General features: G+C 39.5%; 1 protein-coding gene across 1 annotated transcript in view; it reads left to right on the top strand.

Moving 5' to 3' along the window:
• The window catches only part of bmpr1ba (bone morphogenetic protein receptor, type IBa), a 33116-nt gene that overhangs the window by 10188 nt on the left and 6866 nt on the right, over window positions 1–16062 (top strand). Inside the window, exons 2-4 of the mRNA XM_042487543.1 lie at window positions 12968–13130; window positions 13484–13583; window positions 14981–15083. Of these exons, the coding sequence (XP_042343477.1) occupies window positions 12968–13130; window positions 13484–13583; window positions 14981–15083 (366 nt within the window). The remainder of the gene's footprint in view (window positions 1–12967; window positions 13131–13483; window positions 13584–14980; window positions 15084–16062) is intronic.

Genomic DNA, 16062 nt, shown 5'->3' with positions numbered 1-16062 from the left:
AGTTTCTTATCCTGCGATTCCCTGCATATTGTGAAGACCATGAAAATGAGCAACTATACCGCATTGGTGTTTATTTGAGTTCACATATATTCATTACCCTTATTTGTTTTGAAAGAGTCCTATTTTAGGATCGTATAACTGACAATAGTGTACATATGTTTTAGATTTCTGTGAATGTGTGAGAAAATGAAAAGACTGCACTGAGTCAGGAATTGAAAAGGAGCTAAATTTGAATTTCTAATTTTGAAAAGATCACTTTCTGTTTGTAACTTTAGAAATATGTACTGTGAATAATTTCAGTGGTTTTCTTTCGTTTCTCAGTCGCCTGTGCTTGCATCTGTCTGACTTTCTTATTGGGTCATACAGACATATAAAAAAGGTGACATCATGACTAGACTTCAGGGTGGTACCCGCTTTCTAGCAGTGAAGGATTGAATCTTCCAAAAAATGTTCAGTATCTCTACTATGCTGTCATTCTCCTGAAACCACCTTTAGCTTATGAGAGTGTGTCTGTGTGTTTTTAATTGCTCTGTTGTATCCACTGTGTGGAGTACTAAACTCGGTCTGTTATATTTGCCATGGCCAACGATCGACTTGGCGGGTGTATGGCTATTGTTTATCAGTTTATAGGCATGATTTTTGCATACCACCATGATGGAACAATGAGTCACATGATGATATCACTGGAATAGCATATCCCAATTTGTTAAAAATAGCTGCCAAGTTTGAATGGACTGTGAGGGTGTGTGTATTGTAACCTAATGCTACATATTACTTTATAATGGATGTGCATCATAGTACAAGTATGTCGTATTCAGTCTAGAAACCAGGTTTTGATTATATGTAATGATATAACTTTTATCCCTTTTAGTAAGGATGCAGGGTTAACAACTGTCTGCCAGTTGGTCAGGCTGCTATTGGAGACTTTGTTCATTACCTTACCGAGAAAGTTGTTTTTGGTTTGGGTTCTTTTTGTCAGTCAGCAGGATTACTGAAAAAAACTACCAGCCAATTTTCATGAAATTTCGTGGAAGGGTGTAGTACGTGCCATTGAAGAAATCATTCAATTTTGGAGTAGATCTGATTTTCTGCATTTGGCCTCGATGCCATACATCCTAAATTCCAGTAGATGGTAGTAAAGTTAGATTGTTAGATTTCATTGTGTGTCTGAAATGATAAGTGTCCTTATTTTACATTAGATATTGAAATTCGCCTGCTCTGTGCTGCAAGAAATGGCTCCACTTGGGGTGGGCTGTGACAGGGGATCATGTGATTGCGTCCTGGTGCTGCTCACACGGACACAGAAATGGCTCAACTCAGTCAATGTGTGACGGGCACGGCAGCATTATCACAAACACTGAAATAACAATATTCCTCTGCCAAAACAAAAAAATCAAAATGACTAAACTGAAAAGCGAATACCTGCCCAAGTAACGAATACCGAATATTTGGGTCCAGCCCTAATTATCACCTTAACCATAACCAATCCCACTCTATGTGCCTAAACCCGACCAGTCCCATCAACGAAGGCAATGAGTAGCCAGTCATGGGGAAAGTAGGGTGGGTCATTCCTTGGCTATCTTAGGATTGGCAAAATAGCCTCTGGGACAGTAGTTTCATGGGGAAACTGGTACAGAGATATTATGGGAAAATTTTCTGACTTTCTGCCTCAAGAAAACAAGCAATAACATTGACTGCTAACGCACAGCTAAGACGATGATGCTTCAGCTAGGCACAGCTGTATTTTGGCAAAATTCTCATAGTTTTGGAAATATATACAGACGTATCGTAGTTGTGCTTGCAGATTTGCAGATCATAGAAGACTGGAGTTTTGGCCTTGGCGGAGGTCTGTGTTCTCTGAGTGCCCTTTTAGGTTATTATTGCTTTGTTTATAAGATATTTAATTGCAGTCTGGATTAGAAAACCACATGTCAAAGGCTGTGGATCTAATGCCTTATATGTGGTTGGGAAAGTGTTGTTTGGAAATTGTTGTAGAACATGTTTGTGTACATTTACAAGGAGAAAGAAACAGAATGACTTTACAAAAAAACACGAATGGAACTAATTGGTATAAGTTCATCAACAGTTCACTAGTTATCAGTAATTGCCACAGTCAGCGTGGTTTACACAGATGTTGAGTGTGTGGGAATTGGAGAGCTTCATCACATAAGCTTAGGTTATTTTCTTCTGCCATTGTAGAACAAATGTGATGAACCCAGAGGGGCAACAGGGTATAAAAAAGGTTATTAAACCTATTAAACACTGGCTTTGTTGACAAAGTAAACAAGAATGCTTCATCAAATCAACCTGTTTCTGAGGGCACATTTTTTTTCTTCTTGTCTACTAAATATTAATATGTTCACAAATAACTATAGAATGTATTTGACATTTGTCAGAGTGGATTGTTTTTGTGTGGTTAAGCTGATACATTGATAGTGTGTCAGGTACTGTACGTGCAGCGCTACGGTGTATGTTATTGCTTACGGTAAAGCATTCCTTTGTGACATACACTTCTGTCTGATGGAAGAAAAGAGCTGCTGCTTTAAGGCATCTGTAGGAGATCACCAGTGCTTCTTGTAGCATCATTTGTCTTCCATAGAAACTGTTTGAAAGGAGATGTAGGAGGACATTTTCCATCGTCTTTGCATATATGAGGTGCATCAACTGTGTTTAACTTAAACATTTGACCTTTGAAGTAAATATTTTTATGAGCCAACTATTCTCATGGTAACATTTGAAGAAAATGCCTCAATATGCTGATTTGGATTTCAGTTTAAATAGTGTTTATTAGGGACTGATAATATGGATGATGTAGGGTTTGTACAAGGTGCTTGAGGTGCTTGAAGTCCTTGAAATTGACTGTCAGAAACATACGTCCTGGAATACCTTGAAAATCCAATACATTTTAACTTTGGTCTTTAAGAAATACTTGAATACAATTGAGAGGAGAAAAGAATGATAAATTATTTTATGAAATGTATAAGATAAATGTTTAAACATGTTTGGCCTTTGTCAGTGGCATTCCTGGATAATTTAACCAGTTATTAGTGATACATTTATTTTAGGCCCATGTTTGCTTTATTTTCGAGTTTGCACTATTCTCTTTCAACAGGTGGTTGTGGAGAAAATAATTGCCTCTTTGAAAATGAAAATGAGTGATGAAAAATAATGTAATGATTATAGTAATAATAACCTTATTTGTAAAGCACATTTAGAAACAGATGTTTACAAAGTGCTTTGACAGACAAAGCAAGGCAGGAACTCAGGGAGTACTAAAATAAACATCAACAAACATGCCAAACAGAGGTCCAGAGAAGTCAAACGAAAAGACAAGAACAAAATGTGAACACAAATGGTTGACAGAAAAAACAATTAAAATAAAAGTAATAAAACAGGCAGATCTCAAAAGGCAGTTTAAGCACTAAACGGATAAAGTTGTTTTTTTAATGTAAGAATAAAAGCGAGAAAGGATGTAAGAATAATGTAAGAAATTATATAAGAAAAAATATAAGAAGACGACATCACATCAGTGGGGATAAAACAAAGATAGGAAGATAAAAACAGTTTGATAGGTGAACGAGTAAATGAATTTGAAATGAAAGGATGGTAAGAACAGGCTATAAGAAGGATAAAAAATGGGATAAATAGAGTAAGAGCAGCAAAGTGAATAGAGGAAGAGAGATAAAACATGAATGCATAAATAAAGAAACAAATAAAGGTTACATCTTATAAACACAAGTTTGTAAAAGGGTGTTTTAGTTTTAAGAACTGATTTTAAAAGATGTCACTGATTCTGCAAGCCTTAAAAAGTACTAGACCGTGCAAAAATTTCCATTACAGCATATGTAATTTTGTATTTTATTATAGAAAACATAATAGAGTAAACTTTAGTGTATCCCTTCAGTAAAGTCAGTAATATAATTTAAAAATGAAATAAACATTGCCATAGTGTAGTCCTTATCATTGAGTTGTGGTCAATAGTCATGGTGTAGCAAATTATCCATTATCCATGCATTACTTTGCCCAACTTTATTGTCTGAGGCTTTCATTTTTGTCTTCATAATAAATCAGATTTAAGTGGGAGCATGTAGTCAAATCAGAACAAAGCCAGATTTGAGCCAGTGGTATCAGAATTACACAGCCAGCCCACTGCTCCAGCCGGATGCCCGGTGTCTTTGAATTGATACAAGCTGTTTTGTGATGAGTAGGAGCCCACAGATGGCCATGAGAAGGAGCTTTTGATGAAGAGACCAGCTGGTATCCTCTCTGTCCTTTTCTTTGCTCTGTGCTCTCTCACACCTCCTTAAAGGACCGCTTCATCATTTCCTTGTACTCAAAAGGGGACGCTGAGGGCCTTCTGGAATGAACTCAGAGTTCCGGAATCCTTGTGTACCTGTCACTCAACCCCATGAAAGGGGACGCACACACACACACACACACACACACACACACACACACACACACACACACACTGGTCGCAGCATAAAGCTGGCAGATGACAGCTGTATAACCAGAGACTGGCACTGGCTCATTACTGCATCATTCATCAGTGTGACATAATGAAGGAATGTTTGAAGAGCTGTTGATGATGTTGTTGTGTTGGAGGATAGAAAGGCTGAATGCAGCTCCAGCAGCTTCCCTCATTCCGGCTGTCACTTGATTTATTGTGCTGTTTTTGCAAAAGAAAACTTCTTAAAAGCTATATTCTGTGTACACCACATGACATTATTTGTGTCTTTTGTGATTGTCTACTTGGTGATCTGTCTCAGTCTTGGCTGCAGAGCTCTTTGGATAGGTACGAAGCACGAACTCTGTTTAAAGACGGACGACATGTCTTGAGTTGCTCTCACTGTACAAAAGTAAAGCAAAAATATCTCTGAAAAGGCTGCTGCCGCCTTGCTCTGGTACTGTCATTTGAAGCCAGAGTCCGTGCAGTAGCAATCACCATAGTCCGACCAATTGCAAGCAGCATCATCAATTGCTAGCATGTTAATTGACACACTGTTTATCATGACGTCAGTCCAAGTTTTTATAGTATCAAACACCTTATTAAAACCAAACCTATTAGAAAAATGAGCGCTTGAACAAACATCAGGGTGATGAGAACTACCTCAAATGTAAGAAAGCTGCTTTGGCAAAAATGTATTTGACAAGTTCTTTGAGTTTTTCTGCGAACATAAAGGGAGCGCGCTTTGTGGCTTGCCCTGCAGCTAGCCACCCTAAGGCGATCAGAATGTTTTGGCTTCTCTTTTGGGGAGCTGACATGTCATCCGTCTTTATTATGCAGTCTGTGGTACAAAGCATTTTGTAGATATGTACATCATCCTATCTGTTGTTCTTTTGTCACAGGACTGATTGATTGAATCGTGAATTAATAAAAATTAGAATGGCAGTTGCTATATTTCTCTACATTAAAAGTGTTTTTTGAAGTTCTGATATACAGCACTTGTGCTTGAAGTAGCACCTTTATCCAGAATGCCTGTGAGTTTTAGGGGTGGATGAATAAAGAGGTGTTAAAATATGAGAAGAAAGACACAAGGTAATTTAAAAAGTCTGTTGGGGAGGGAAACAACAGAGTTTGTTTCTTTTAAAAGTTGCATGAGGAAAAGGAGGTGGAGGAAAAATGATGCAAAACTTCTTCCTGCTTGCAGTATATACAACAGAGACTATAAGATTGTGTACATTTGAGCTGGAGACAGAGAGGAACAATTTTCTGGCTTTGATACCATAGTCCATGATCGCAACCTCTTAATCCGACTTCAGTAAAACTAGAAGTGTAAGGGAATCTGTCTGATCCTTTTTTCATCTTATATTAATGGTAATAAAGTAGTAAAAGAGAGAGATTTGTCACAGTACTCCAGGCAAAACATACGTGAATGTCAAAGTTGCCAAAACAGCCAGAGACAACCTCAGCTTCCCAGCATCCAGCCCTCAGATCACAAAGTGGGGTTCATTAAGACATTCCTGCACATGTGGGATGGCTCGGTTCATCTCAACATTGACAGGAAGAAGAACATGGAGATAAGAAAGTAGATGGAAGTTGAGAGAGAGAGAGAAAGCAAGAGCAAAAACCTTTCACCTTCCATGTTTTTTTGCTGTGCCGACGGCACTGTCAAACACCAGCAAGATGAACTACTACTTTAAGGGAAGAAGGGGGCAGGAAGGGAGCGGCGTTGTCAAATGAGTGTGTCTTAAGTGGAAGGGGGGAGCAAGTAGTGTTTACATGGGCTCGGTGAAAGGGCTTTTCTGGTAGGCCTTGTTTGACACGGCCAGGATAACTAATGAGAACGTTCTCTCTCTTTCTGTTTCCCCCTGTCTATCTGTCTATTTTCTCCTAAAATCTCCTATCTTCATCTTCCCATCTCACCCACAATATCCTTCTCCCTCACTTCTGTCCCTTCTGTCTATCGAAATATCTGTCTTCTTCTTTTCTTTTTGTGTTTCGGTTTGTACAAAGCGTCGTCTGTTGAAAAGAGGCCTTTTAGCTTTTGGGGGTTTGTGGGGCCACGGTTGTTAATTGTGTGTTTACAGTGGCCCCTATATCCTGCCATCTAGCTTGAAAAAAAGCCTATAGGGGAGACCTGAAAGCTCACACTGGCATCTAAAAGCCATTTTAGTGAAAGAGCTTGAAACAATTATAGTGTCAGTGAAGTGCCTGGAAATTCAGGCCAGTTTCAGAGCGTGAATCGTTTGGCTTGCAGCATGTTTTGACATTGGTGGTACTTAGTGAGGTTTGAACTTGAGCCCCATTGGTCAGTGCAGGTTTTTATGGGGGTGGTAACTAACAGCCAGGGCCAGACCACAAGGGTAGTATTTTCTTAAACCTCATTTTACTTAAACAATGCCTCCCTCCCAAACCATTCAACAATACATTATATCAGGAAAAGTTGCTTTATCTTTCTATGAAGCAGTTCATACACTTTGTCCCCAGACAGAATCTATGTATCTATGTAAATAGGCAAAAACAAAAAACATTTTTGACTCCACGGAGGCAATGTTTTTTGCTTTTTTTCTCTCTCTCAAAAATAAGATTTGAAAAACATGCAGTGTCAGAGCCTTCTTGCTTTCTAAACCAGCAGGGTATTTGACCTTGGTCACTTTCCTTTCCACAAGCAGATGGGACAGTCTCATGAGAAAGACGAGCATTACCTCATGACCAGCAGTGTTTGTATCAAAGTATTTAATAATCAGAGGCTACAGACAAACAAAAAGGATAATGTCAAGAACAAAAACATATACAAGATAATGCGTTATGATATTGGATTAAGAGTATGAGATATAAAGAAAATTACAGATGACCTCAATGCTCACATACCTGGTATTTGCCAAAGGAGATTGTTTCAACATACTAGAAAGAAAGATTGTAGAGCCACTACTACTTCTAGGTGCAGTAAACAGTAAATAGTGCAGTTAAACTTTAAGGTTGGGAGTTCACTTAAAAAAAATTAAAAAATAAAAATTGAGAGGAAATGTAATTTTTGCATAACAGCAGACAAACTAGCTGCTGCATTTTTGGGTGTGTTTGTAAATAATTGCTCCGGGCACCAGAGCACCAAACTGGAACATTGGTAAAATTGGAGCATTATAGTACTATATGGTACTCTATGGTTACTCAGAGCACCCCACTTAGAGTGCTAGAGTATACTCATGGCACTCTGTCTGTGCAGGCAGAGCTGCAGAGCACCAAGCATAGTGAATGTGTGATGAAATGCTGAAATTGTGGGAAACATCCTTCCAAAATGCACAAAACAAGTGTGGACCGATGGGTGAATTAACTGAAATAATTCAACATTATGGTTTTATTTTCATTGTTACAGTCTGCATCATGTCACGTCATAATCATCTCTCACATTGTCATCATCACTGTCGACTCACCTTTGCACAAGAGGTTCTAATGAAATAAAACACACTTCATTCAAACTCAACAGAAACAAAAAAAAAAAAAAACTCAACCCAAACTGGAGTAAGTCCGCTGTCCCAACAATCACCAGCTGAAGTATGGCCGAAATAAATCCTTAATTCACAAAGTTAGATATAAAAAACGTGTTGTTATGCCCCACGGTCCATTTCTGCCGTTGTTGGCCACCAGCTGTTTACAGCCCTGTAGCTAATCCAGGTGTCACAATGTCTTTCAGCTCAGCTGCCTGTCCTACCAGTAAAGCTTTGGTGGTGCATGCTGTGCGCAGCAACAATGGGTTTAATAGAAAGAAGAGCACCTGTGTTTATTACAATATTGAAAAACATACCTTTGGGATTTCTAAATACCTTGCTATACCATTAAACTGTCCAAGCCTAATGGCCACTAAGGGGCTCAGTTAGGCCCTGGAACCAACATGCTTGTGTTGCTAACTAGCCAAATAATCACAGATGCACATCAAATAAAACTGAATTGAAAATGATTTAAAATGAGATACATTTTGTGCAAGGATCAATGAATTATACAACATTGTGTATGGCTGTGGCTTTTTATCTCTCTTCAACTGTCTTTCTCACATGTGCATATACACTCACGCATGTGCGTGCGCGCACACACACACGCACGCACGCACGCACGCACGCACGCACGCACGCACGCACGCACACACACACACACACACACACACACACACACACACACACACACACACAGGGCAGTAGCCAGGGATCCCAGGTGCAGGATGGATGTGAAAGGTTTTTGTTTTGTCAACAGCACAGCAGCACCTCACATGACTATCCAGTGGACTCACATAGGGAGGACAGGCCAGAGAGAGTGGAAGACGAGAAGAGAAAAGGAGGTGGGGTTTAAGAAGATAGGGAGGCTGTGTGGGTGATTTGAGAATAAAGTGTACAAAAAGGAGAACAAAAGTAGGTTTTACTGGGGGTGTACATGCAGGGGAGAGGAAGAAAAGGGCTAAAGTAAAAGAGATAGGACCAAGAAGAAAATCAGTGAGAGAGAGAGAGAGAGAGAGAGAGAGATGTTGGCATTGAGTGAGACACAAAGTGAGTGAGCTTTCACGAGCACGGTGGAGTAAGTGATGGGAGGGAGGGGGACTGAGTGAGAGAAAGGGTGGAAAAGGCCAGTGGCCTCTGCTCTGTCCCCTCTGTGTGCTGCTAAACTGCCCACCAGTTCCCCGCAGCTCTGTCACTTCTCGTTTGTTAATCCCCCTTTCTTCTCCCCCTCCTACTCTTCCTCGCTCCCTTTCTCTCAAATCGGTCAATTGTTAATGTGACCCCTTTAAACCCCACCATCCCTCTCTTGCAGTATTGTCAACACATTATCAGTGTGTACAAGAGAGGCATTTAGAAAGGGAAGTGCTTGATGACAAATGACTATGCTCCTTTGAAAATATCTGCTGAAGTTATTTTTGTATTGACTTGGAAAACAGCATATTATGAAGTAGCAGTAGGAAGTTTCTTTTAAGTTGAGCCAGACTACTTTACATGACGTGTACTGTATCCTTTTAATACTACACACACGACCTTATTGATGAATAAAAGGCAAACAAAATGACACTGTGTGCTACCAGTGAAAGCTGTGGGTTAGAGAACCAATTTTCCGGTGAATACTCACATTTATCACAGTCAACATGAATGAGATGAATGAACAGCACCTCATGCACTGAACAGCATTTGATCATAACAGAGAGGAGAAAATCAAAGTGTTAGATCAGAACATAATTGGCATGCTACAGTATTTCATCTTTCCAATAGCATTAGTCGTGACTTTTCTTTCTTTGGCCTTAGTCACTGAAGTCAATGCCACTTAAACCTGCGGTACCTTATGGTGAATACAGATTCATGAATGTCAAACAAGACAAGTGCAGCATATTGACAACAAAGTATATATTACTGACTGGAATGAGTCATAAGAGAAAGGGACATTTGTGAAGCACGTGTGTGTGCATACATTTTTTGGCTTATGTATATGGAATGCGTGTGTGTGTGTTTGGTGTGTGTGTATGTGTGTGTGTGTATTTCTTTCAGTCTATTAGGGAGCTTTAAGCGTTTATCCCTAGAGGAAGTTCTTTGATGTTTTTTGAAAGACAGCTGAGCTCAGATGAAAGAGAAGATACCACCCATTATCTGAGGTTTGACTGACAGTGCATAACCGCCCTGAAAATATACAGCACATTATCAAGTTGCCATAGAATCCAATTTGTTTTTCCGAGGTAAGGCTCTCTGTAGATTATCTCCCTACCAATGAACACAGTATTAGCCTACATCACTTCATGTACACTTGGTTCATTAGCCACACCTAGGGCTGCACAATATTAAGAAAGTATGCAGTATGTGAAAACTTTGTTGATTATTGTGATAAAGATCATACTTTAGATAAATAAACAGATAATGTGTACTTAGTTCTGCCTTTCTGTGGCTCTCTCAAAATACTGCTAGAATTCAACAAATTGCTTGTTTAACTATGAAAAATGAGGGAATTTACCCTCAACATTCTTACATTGAACACTGAGCTGAACACAAAAGGTACCAATAAAAAGGACTGTAGTTACATTTTAAAGTGCCGTTTTCTACTGACACTCCTTTATTTAAATCAGAACATCCCTTTGTGCACTATTGCAGTCTTTTGCAGTATATTTCACATGCAATGTTCTAGTTGTTCTGTTTTTTTGCCTTTACCTACTGAGTTGTTATGTCCACATTACTGATGATAATTTATCAAAAATCAAATTATTTAAATATTTTAGGAAATCACCAATAGTCAACCCTACAATATCTTGACAATATGTTTGTGAGATATTTGGTCAAAAATATTGTGATAGTTGATTTTCTCTGTATTGCCCTGCCCTAAATGGAACTATTATGGTGCAGACAACTGCACAGACATTAAGCTGCTGCCATGATTGACTACATGAGCTGAGAATGAAAGAATGAAGAGAAAGAGCAAATAAACAGGTTATTACAAACACCGGAAAATCATTACGTTTTTGAAGATTTGAAAGAGGCCATACTGCCACATCAGTACTGTGTCCCCTTAGCCATAAAAAAAATTTAGCCATGGCTAGCCCCTTTTTTGTGGATCTTTTATCCTTTACACATTTCATGAAGACTTTTTGTTAAGAAAACTTCATTAGTGCTGTTGCACTGTAGAACAATCCAGCTTCACATACCGCAACATAAATTCAGTTCAATTTCAATATATTTGTTACATAAGAATCACAGAATATGATCTCGGTAAAATGAACAGTTTTCAGCTGTGTACACATTCAGCAGTGGCAGTAATAAACAATGTCATGTTCAGGTTAAGGCAGGATCATAGTATCCTTGTGGCTTGAGGGTAGAAGTTAATGTAGAAGTTCCCTGTCGTTGGAGTTTTCTAGTGCACAGCCAACTTCGGCTTTTACTTAATTTTGACCATGCATCACGCACTCTGCAGGAGTGAGAGATTAAAAGTCTCCCTTTTTCCTGGCTCAAAAAATGTACAGAAGTTTCTGACTCATAGGAAACCAGATGCTTTTGTTGTAACCAGAATCACCTATGCTATACACAATGTCACTCTTTCACTATGAGGCTGCAGAGAGAAACAAAAACACATAATTGGTTTCTGCATTTTGACTGTGTCCTTTTACACTAATTGTCTATTTATGTATTCTCATTTTTTGAGAGGTGCATCTGCTTAAAAACAACAACCCGAACTCGAGAACGAGAGGTTGAAAGGGGAGTAAGAGAACAGATTCTGTATCTGCTAGTAGTTTATTCCAGAGAGGAAGGACGCGTGCTTATTTTGGACCATCTCGGCTTGCAGCTGTTAAACATCTGGTCTGAATGATCATGCTGGAATGAATGAAAATGTTAAAAGCCGTGAAGGAAAGACACTTCCGCGACCCTTTTTTCCCCCTCAAGTGACAAACAGGTGCCCTTTTGAAATAAGATAAGTGGGGAATACAACAGCTTCGTTTTAGTTCCAAGGAGCTGCATCAGTTGTAAGAGTCGATCTGCTGTGACACAGTATTAGGTGTTTAAGCCATTAGGTGTGTGTGTTTGGGGTGGGGGGTGGGGGAGGGGAGCTCTATATGTTGCATGTCTTTTAATATATTTACTGTTTTTGGTGCATTCAATGCTCAAAATTTAAAAAAGATGGATTTATAATGTGAATATACTGAGTTGATATTTGATGTTTTGGCCCTGACCTCGTCACTCCCTGCAAGTTTACATCAGCACGGCAGAGATTGGAGGAGTAAAGATATACTTCTCCCTCAGGGGAAGTTACATACCAGCAGGTGGATGCTGAGGCTGAGGTCGTACTCATGAAATAAGCTAAGGCAGCGTCAGAATTACACGAGTAAAATCACATGAATTGCAGCATTAAACCACCATAATTCACATGCAAAAAACCACAATTATTTTACAAGTGAAAAAAACCTGACACATGTGTCAGTAGTATAAGCTCTCTCCTGAAATTAAGAGTCTGCAGTGTTACGGCACTGGTTACAAATCTTTGGTGTATCAGAGCAAAATAAAGCAACAGGTTGGGGTCAAAGCGCTATATTTTAAAGGGTGTCTTAGAGATAGGACTATCTAGTATAGTATATCAAAGCCGCGCACCTTGAAATGCCTGAACTCACTCACAGGCTTTCCTGTTATGAATATTTTGAAGCATGTTTCACTGAATATTAAATACTGTTTGCTCTCCTCGCTCTTTGCATCATAAAACTTTTTTTTCTTAAACTTAGCATAACTTTTTCTCCCACTCAGTAAGCTACACAGATAATGAAAGCCTTACGTTTGGCTGCGTTGCTGCAAATACTTGCAGATATTTTTCTGCTTTCTCCAGTCTAAACACCCTCTAGTAGCATGAGTCCAAACATTTAATGGCACTAATAATGCAATCTCTGACCCTGGCAGTGTTGGTGCTTTTTCCTCTGTAAAAATGTATTATGAATCTATGATTCATGCATGTGACTCCAACTTGTTTTTCCTGTCTCTCTCCCAACTAAATTTCTCCTATTTTCTCATTTTGCCTCTTTTATAGGCAATATATTGGACAGTATGCTGCTGAGAGCATCCAGTAAGGAGGCAGTGGAGAGTGGGAAGGAGACTAGTGGCAGCACAGCTCCTGCTTTATCCTCCCAAAGACTACTGTGGTGTCACTGTTATCACCACTGCCCAGAAGATTCAACCAATAATACATGCAGGTACTGTAAGGAGTGCAGAAACAAACAAATAACAAAAGTAACACATGTGCATATGCATAATAAAACACATACACAAAGAAACACTAGCATTCACACATATTCTCACTTAATATTGTATTGCTGCCAGCCAGGGTCTGAAATTAACTTTTTTCACTCTCTGCCACGGCTACCAATTTACCCATGTTTCATGGTTGCTAATTTCAGACCACATCTGCCAACTGTCTCAACTTTCTAAAAGTCTGAAATAATAATGGCAATATAGGTTTGGTAGGCATTTGATAACAAACTGTACATTGAGCTGTTATTTATAATATTATTTCAGTGGTTGTTTTACTTCTGTCCTTCTCTTCCAGGACGGATGGCTACTGTTTCACCATGGTGGAGGAGGAGGGAGGAGTGCCGGTCCAGACTGCAGGTTGCCTCGGGCTGGTGGGATCAGAATTTCAGTGCAGGGTGAGTAGATGGCTGTAGCATTGCAATCCACATGACTGCTCCCTTTGGCAGCCATTTCCTTTGCGTCCTTTATCTCAGATCTTAACAACTGAATCTCTCAACTGATCTTAACTGAACTGAATTTAGATGGAAAGAATCACAAGAGAGTAAGCGAGTAAAGCAGAATGATCTGTCCTGACCGCGAGCCACTTTATGATTATTTGCAACAAAAATTAATTTAGAGCTGTCATTTATATTTATTTTCATCGTTTTAAAATGTCTTGATTGATTATCTGATAAATCGTCCCGGGCTAAAAAAATGAAGCCTATGCAGAAGTGCCAAGTGCCTGCAGTTTCTCAAACGGCCACTTGAGGCTGGCTCCAAAACAGAGGAAATCCCCACAGACCATATAAATAATGGATGAAGTTACTGTGATGTCACCCATCGGTTTGGGGACTGCCGTCCTGAGGCCTCCAGTTTGTAAAACAGTAAAAAAAAAAAAAAATTAATTATATGGATATTAGCTATAGAGATCAAAACTGGGTTTTTTTGTACCAAGCTATAAGCGTTTTTTTTTTTGTTGTTGTTTTTTTTTTAGCAATAAGTTTGTCATACTAACATAGGGGTCTATGGGGATTCACGGTGCACTCACACTAGGCAGTCCGTACCGTGCCCAAGCACGTTTGATCCCCAAAGTCCAGTTCGTTTGACAAGTGTGAGTGCTCTGTACTGTGCTCAAGAACGGTACACTTCCTTGGCTCTGGCACGGTTGGAGGAGGTGGGCACCGACACAGTATTCTTGCTTATGCATGAGCACACGCACTGGTGTGTAACATGCACATGACGTATAATCGAACATTTTAAACAATGATGGCAAAGGGTTCACGTTGGTCCGATGCTGAAGTCGAGTGTTTTTTTATATTTCATCCGTTTACATTTTATTAGGGGCCAAAGTTACACATATTTAAGGGCAGGGCAGCTTGAGTGACAGGCTGTCTGCAAGGTGTCGCTACAGTGAGTCAGATCAACCCTCTCACCTCCAAAAACAAGATGGCGAGAGCCAAAATGCTGATTGTGCAGCTTCAAATCGGCTGTTTGCAAATTAAAGGGTGACGTCATGGTAGCTACATTTATTATTTATACAGTCTGTGGATTGATAGTAAAAATGTACTACATTAAAACTCTCAAAGTATAATGTATCATTGTTAAATCTGTTTTGTTTGACCAATCCCCTAAAATCTAAAAAAACTTAATAAACCATGTCAAAAAACAGAGAAAAAAAGCACAATTTTATTAGATGAGTGTAGTTTTTAACAATTCATGTCAAAATTGTAACTACTAACTTAATCAACAACTGAACACAGAAATTAGAAAAAAGCAAAAGACAGGAAAAAAACATCACCTTTCTGTCTTCCAGGACACGGGGAACGCACGTCAGCGGAGATCACTGGAGTGCTGTACAGACCAAGATTACTGTAACAAAAACCTGCATCCTACACTGCCACCGCTCAAACCACCTCGTGAGTTTTTCTCTCTCCTCTCATTCCTCCGCAACTCTTTCTCACCCATGAAGCCCAAGAAGGATTTTATGAGCCACTTGTTCTCCAGATGGCAGGTGACAGTGACAGTGTAGCAGCGACAATGATTTAGACAGGGCCAAGAACTGTGACTGATGGTGTTACAGCACACAGGATTCAGAGATAGAGATATCATGACATTGTCAGAGAGTCAAAGACTGCTTAAGTGGGGGAGACTGCGGGAGATACTGTCAAAGTGTCCTGGAGCTCACCGAAGCTGCTGGGTGTCAAGAGAATGGTGAGGTCTCTGCTGTGTAAAACACTATACTCCATGTGTGAGTGTGACAGTCTTTTTGTGTATTTGAGAGACAGAAAGCTTAGATTCCCAGGGAAATTACAAGCCCCAGCAGACACCGGGGGCAGTCATCACTCTGAAACCCTATCATAGGGGATCAGGAAGAGAATTCATCGACTAGGCTTAGGGCTTCCTCTCGCTGTTGACTGGGGCCTTGGGGGAAAAGAGTGTGTGCCAAAAGAAAATTAAAAATTGATGAGTGAAATATGATATGCACTTGATTTACTGTACAGCGGTTCTTTCAAGTGACTTGTAAGGATAACTGATTTCTTGGTAGAACTTCTGTAATTCATCGCCTTGGCTTTGTTTTTGTTTTTTTTCAAGGAGGAATATTAGAGTTTTCTTTCTTGTTGTTTCAGCTTAAAATGAGCTACGTGTGACATTCAGAGCATTAATATAGCAACAAACAACTAGTCTTTATATAAGATGTAGTGGAGTGATAGCATCCTTAGCAGAGAATGAAGTTTGACTCTGTGTGTGTTGTAATCTGAGCTTCTTTGCTCTTTGTTGTGGTAGTTGTTCTGGCTGCATGAAGGGATGGAGCAGTATGGATTTGTAACCTGGTGAAAAAGCAATGCCAACGCCAAGCAGTTTATTTCTCGTGATATGTGACCATTTAGATAGTGT

The sequence above is a fragment of the Plectropomus leopardus genome, chromosome 6, assembly GCF_008729295.1.
Source record: "Plectropomus leopardus isolate mb chromosome 6, YSFRI_Pleo_2.0, whole genome shotgun sequence".
Taxonomy (NCBI): domain Eukaryota; kingdom Metazoa; phylum Chordata; class Actinopteri; order Perciformes; family Serranidae; genus Plectropomus; species Plectropomus leopardus.
The sequence above is the reverse complement of the archived record's forward strand: the minus strand, read 5'-3'. Positions and strand labels throughout refer to the sequence as shown.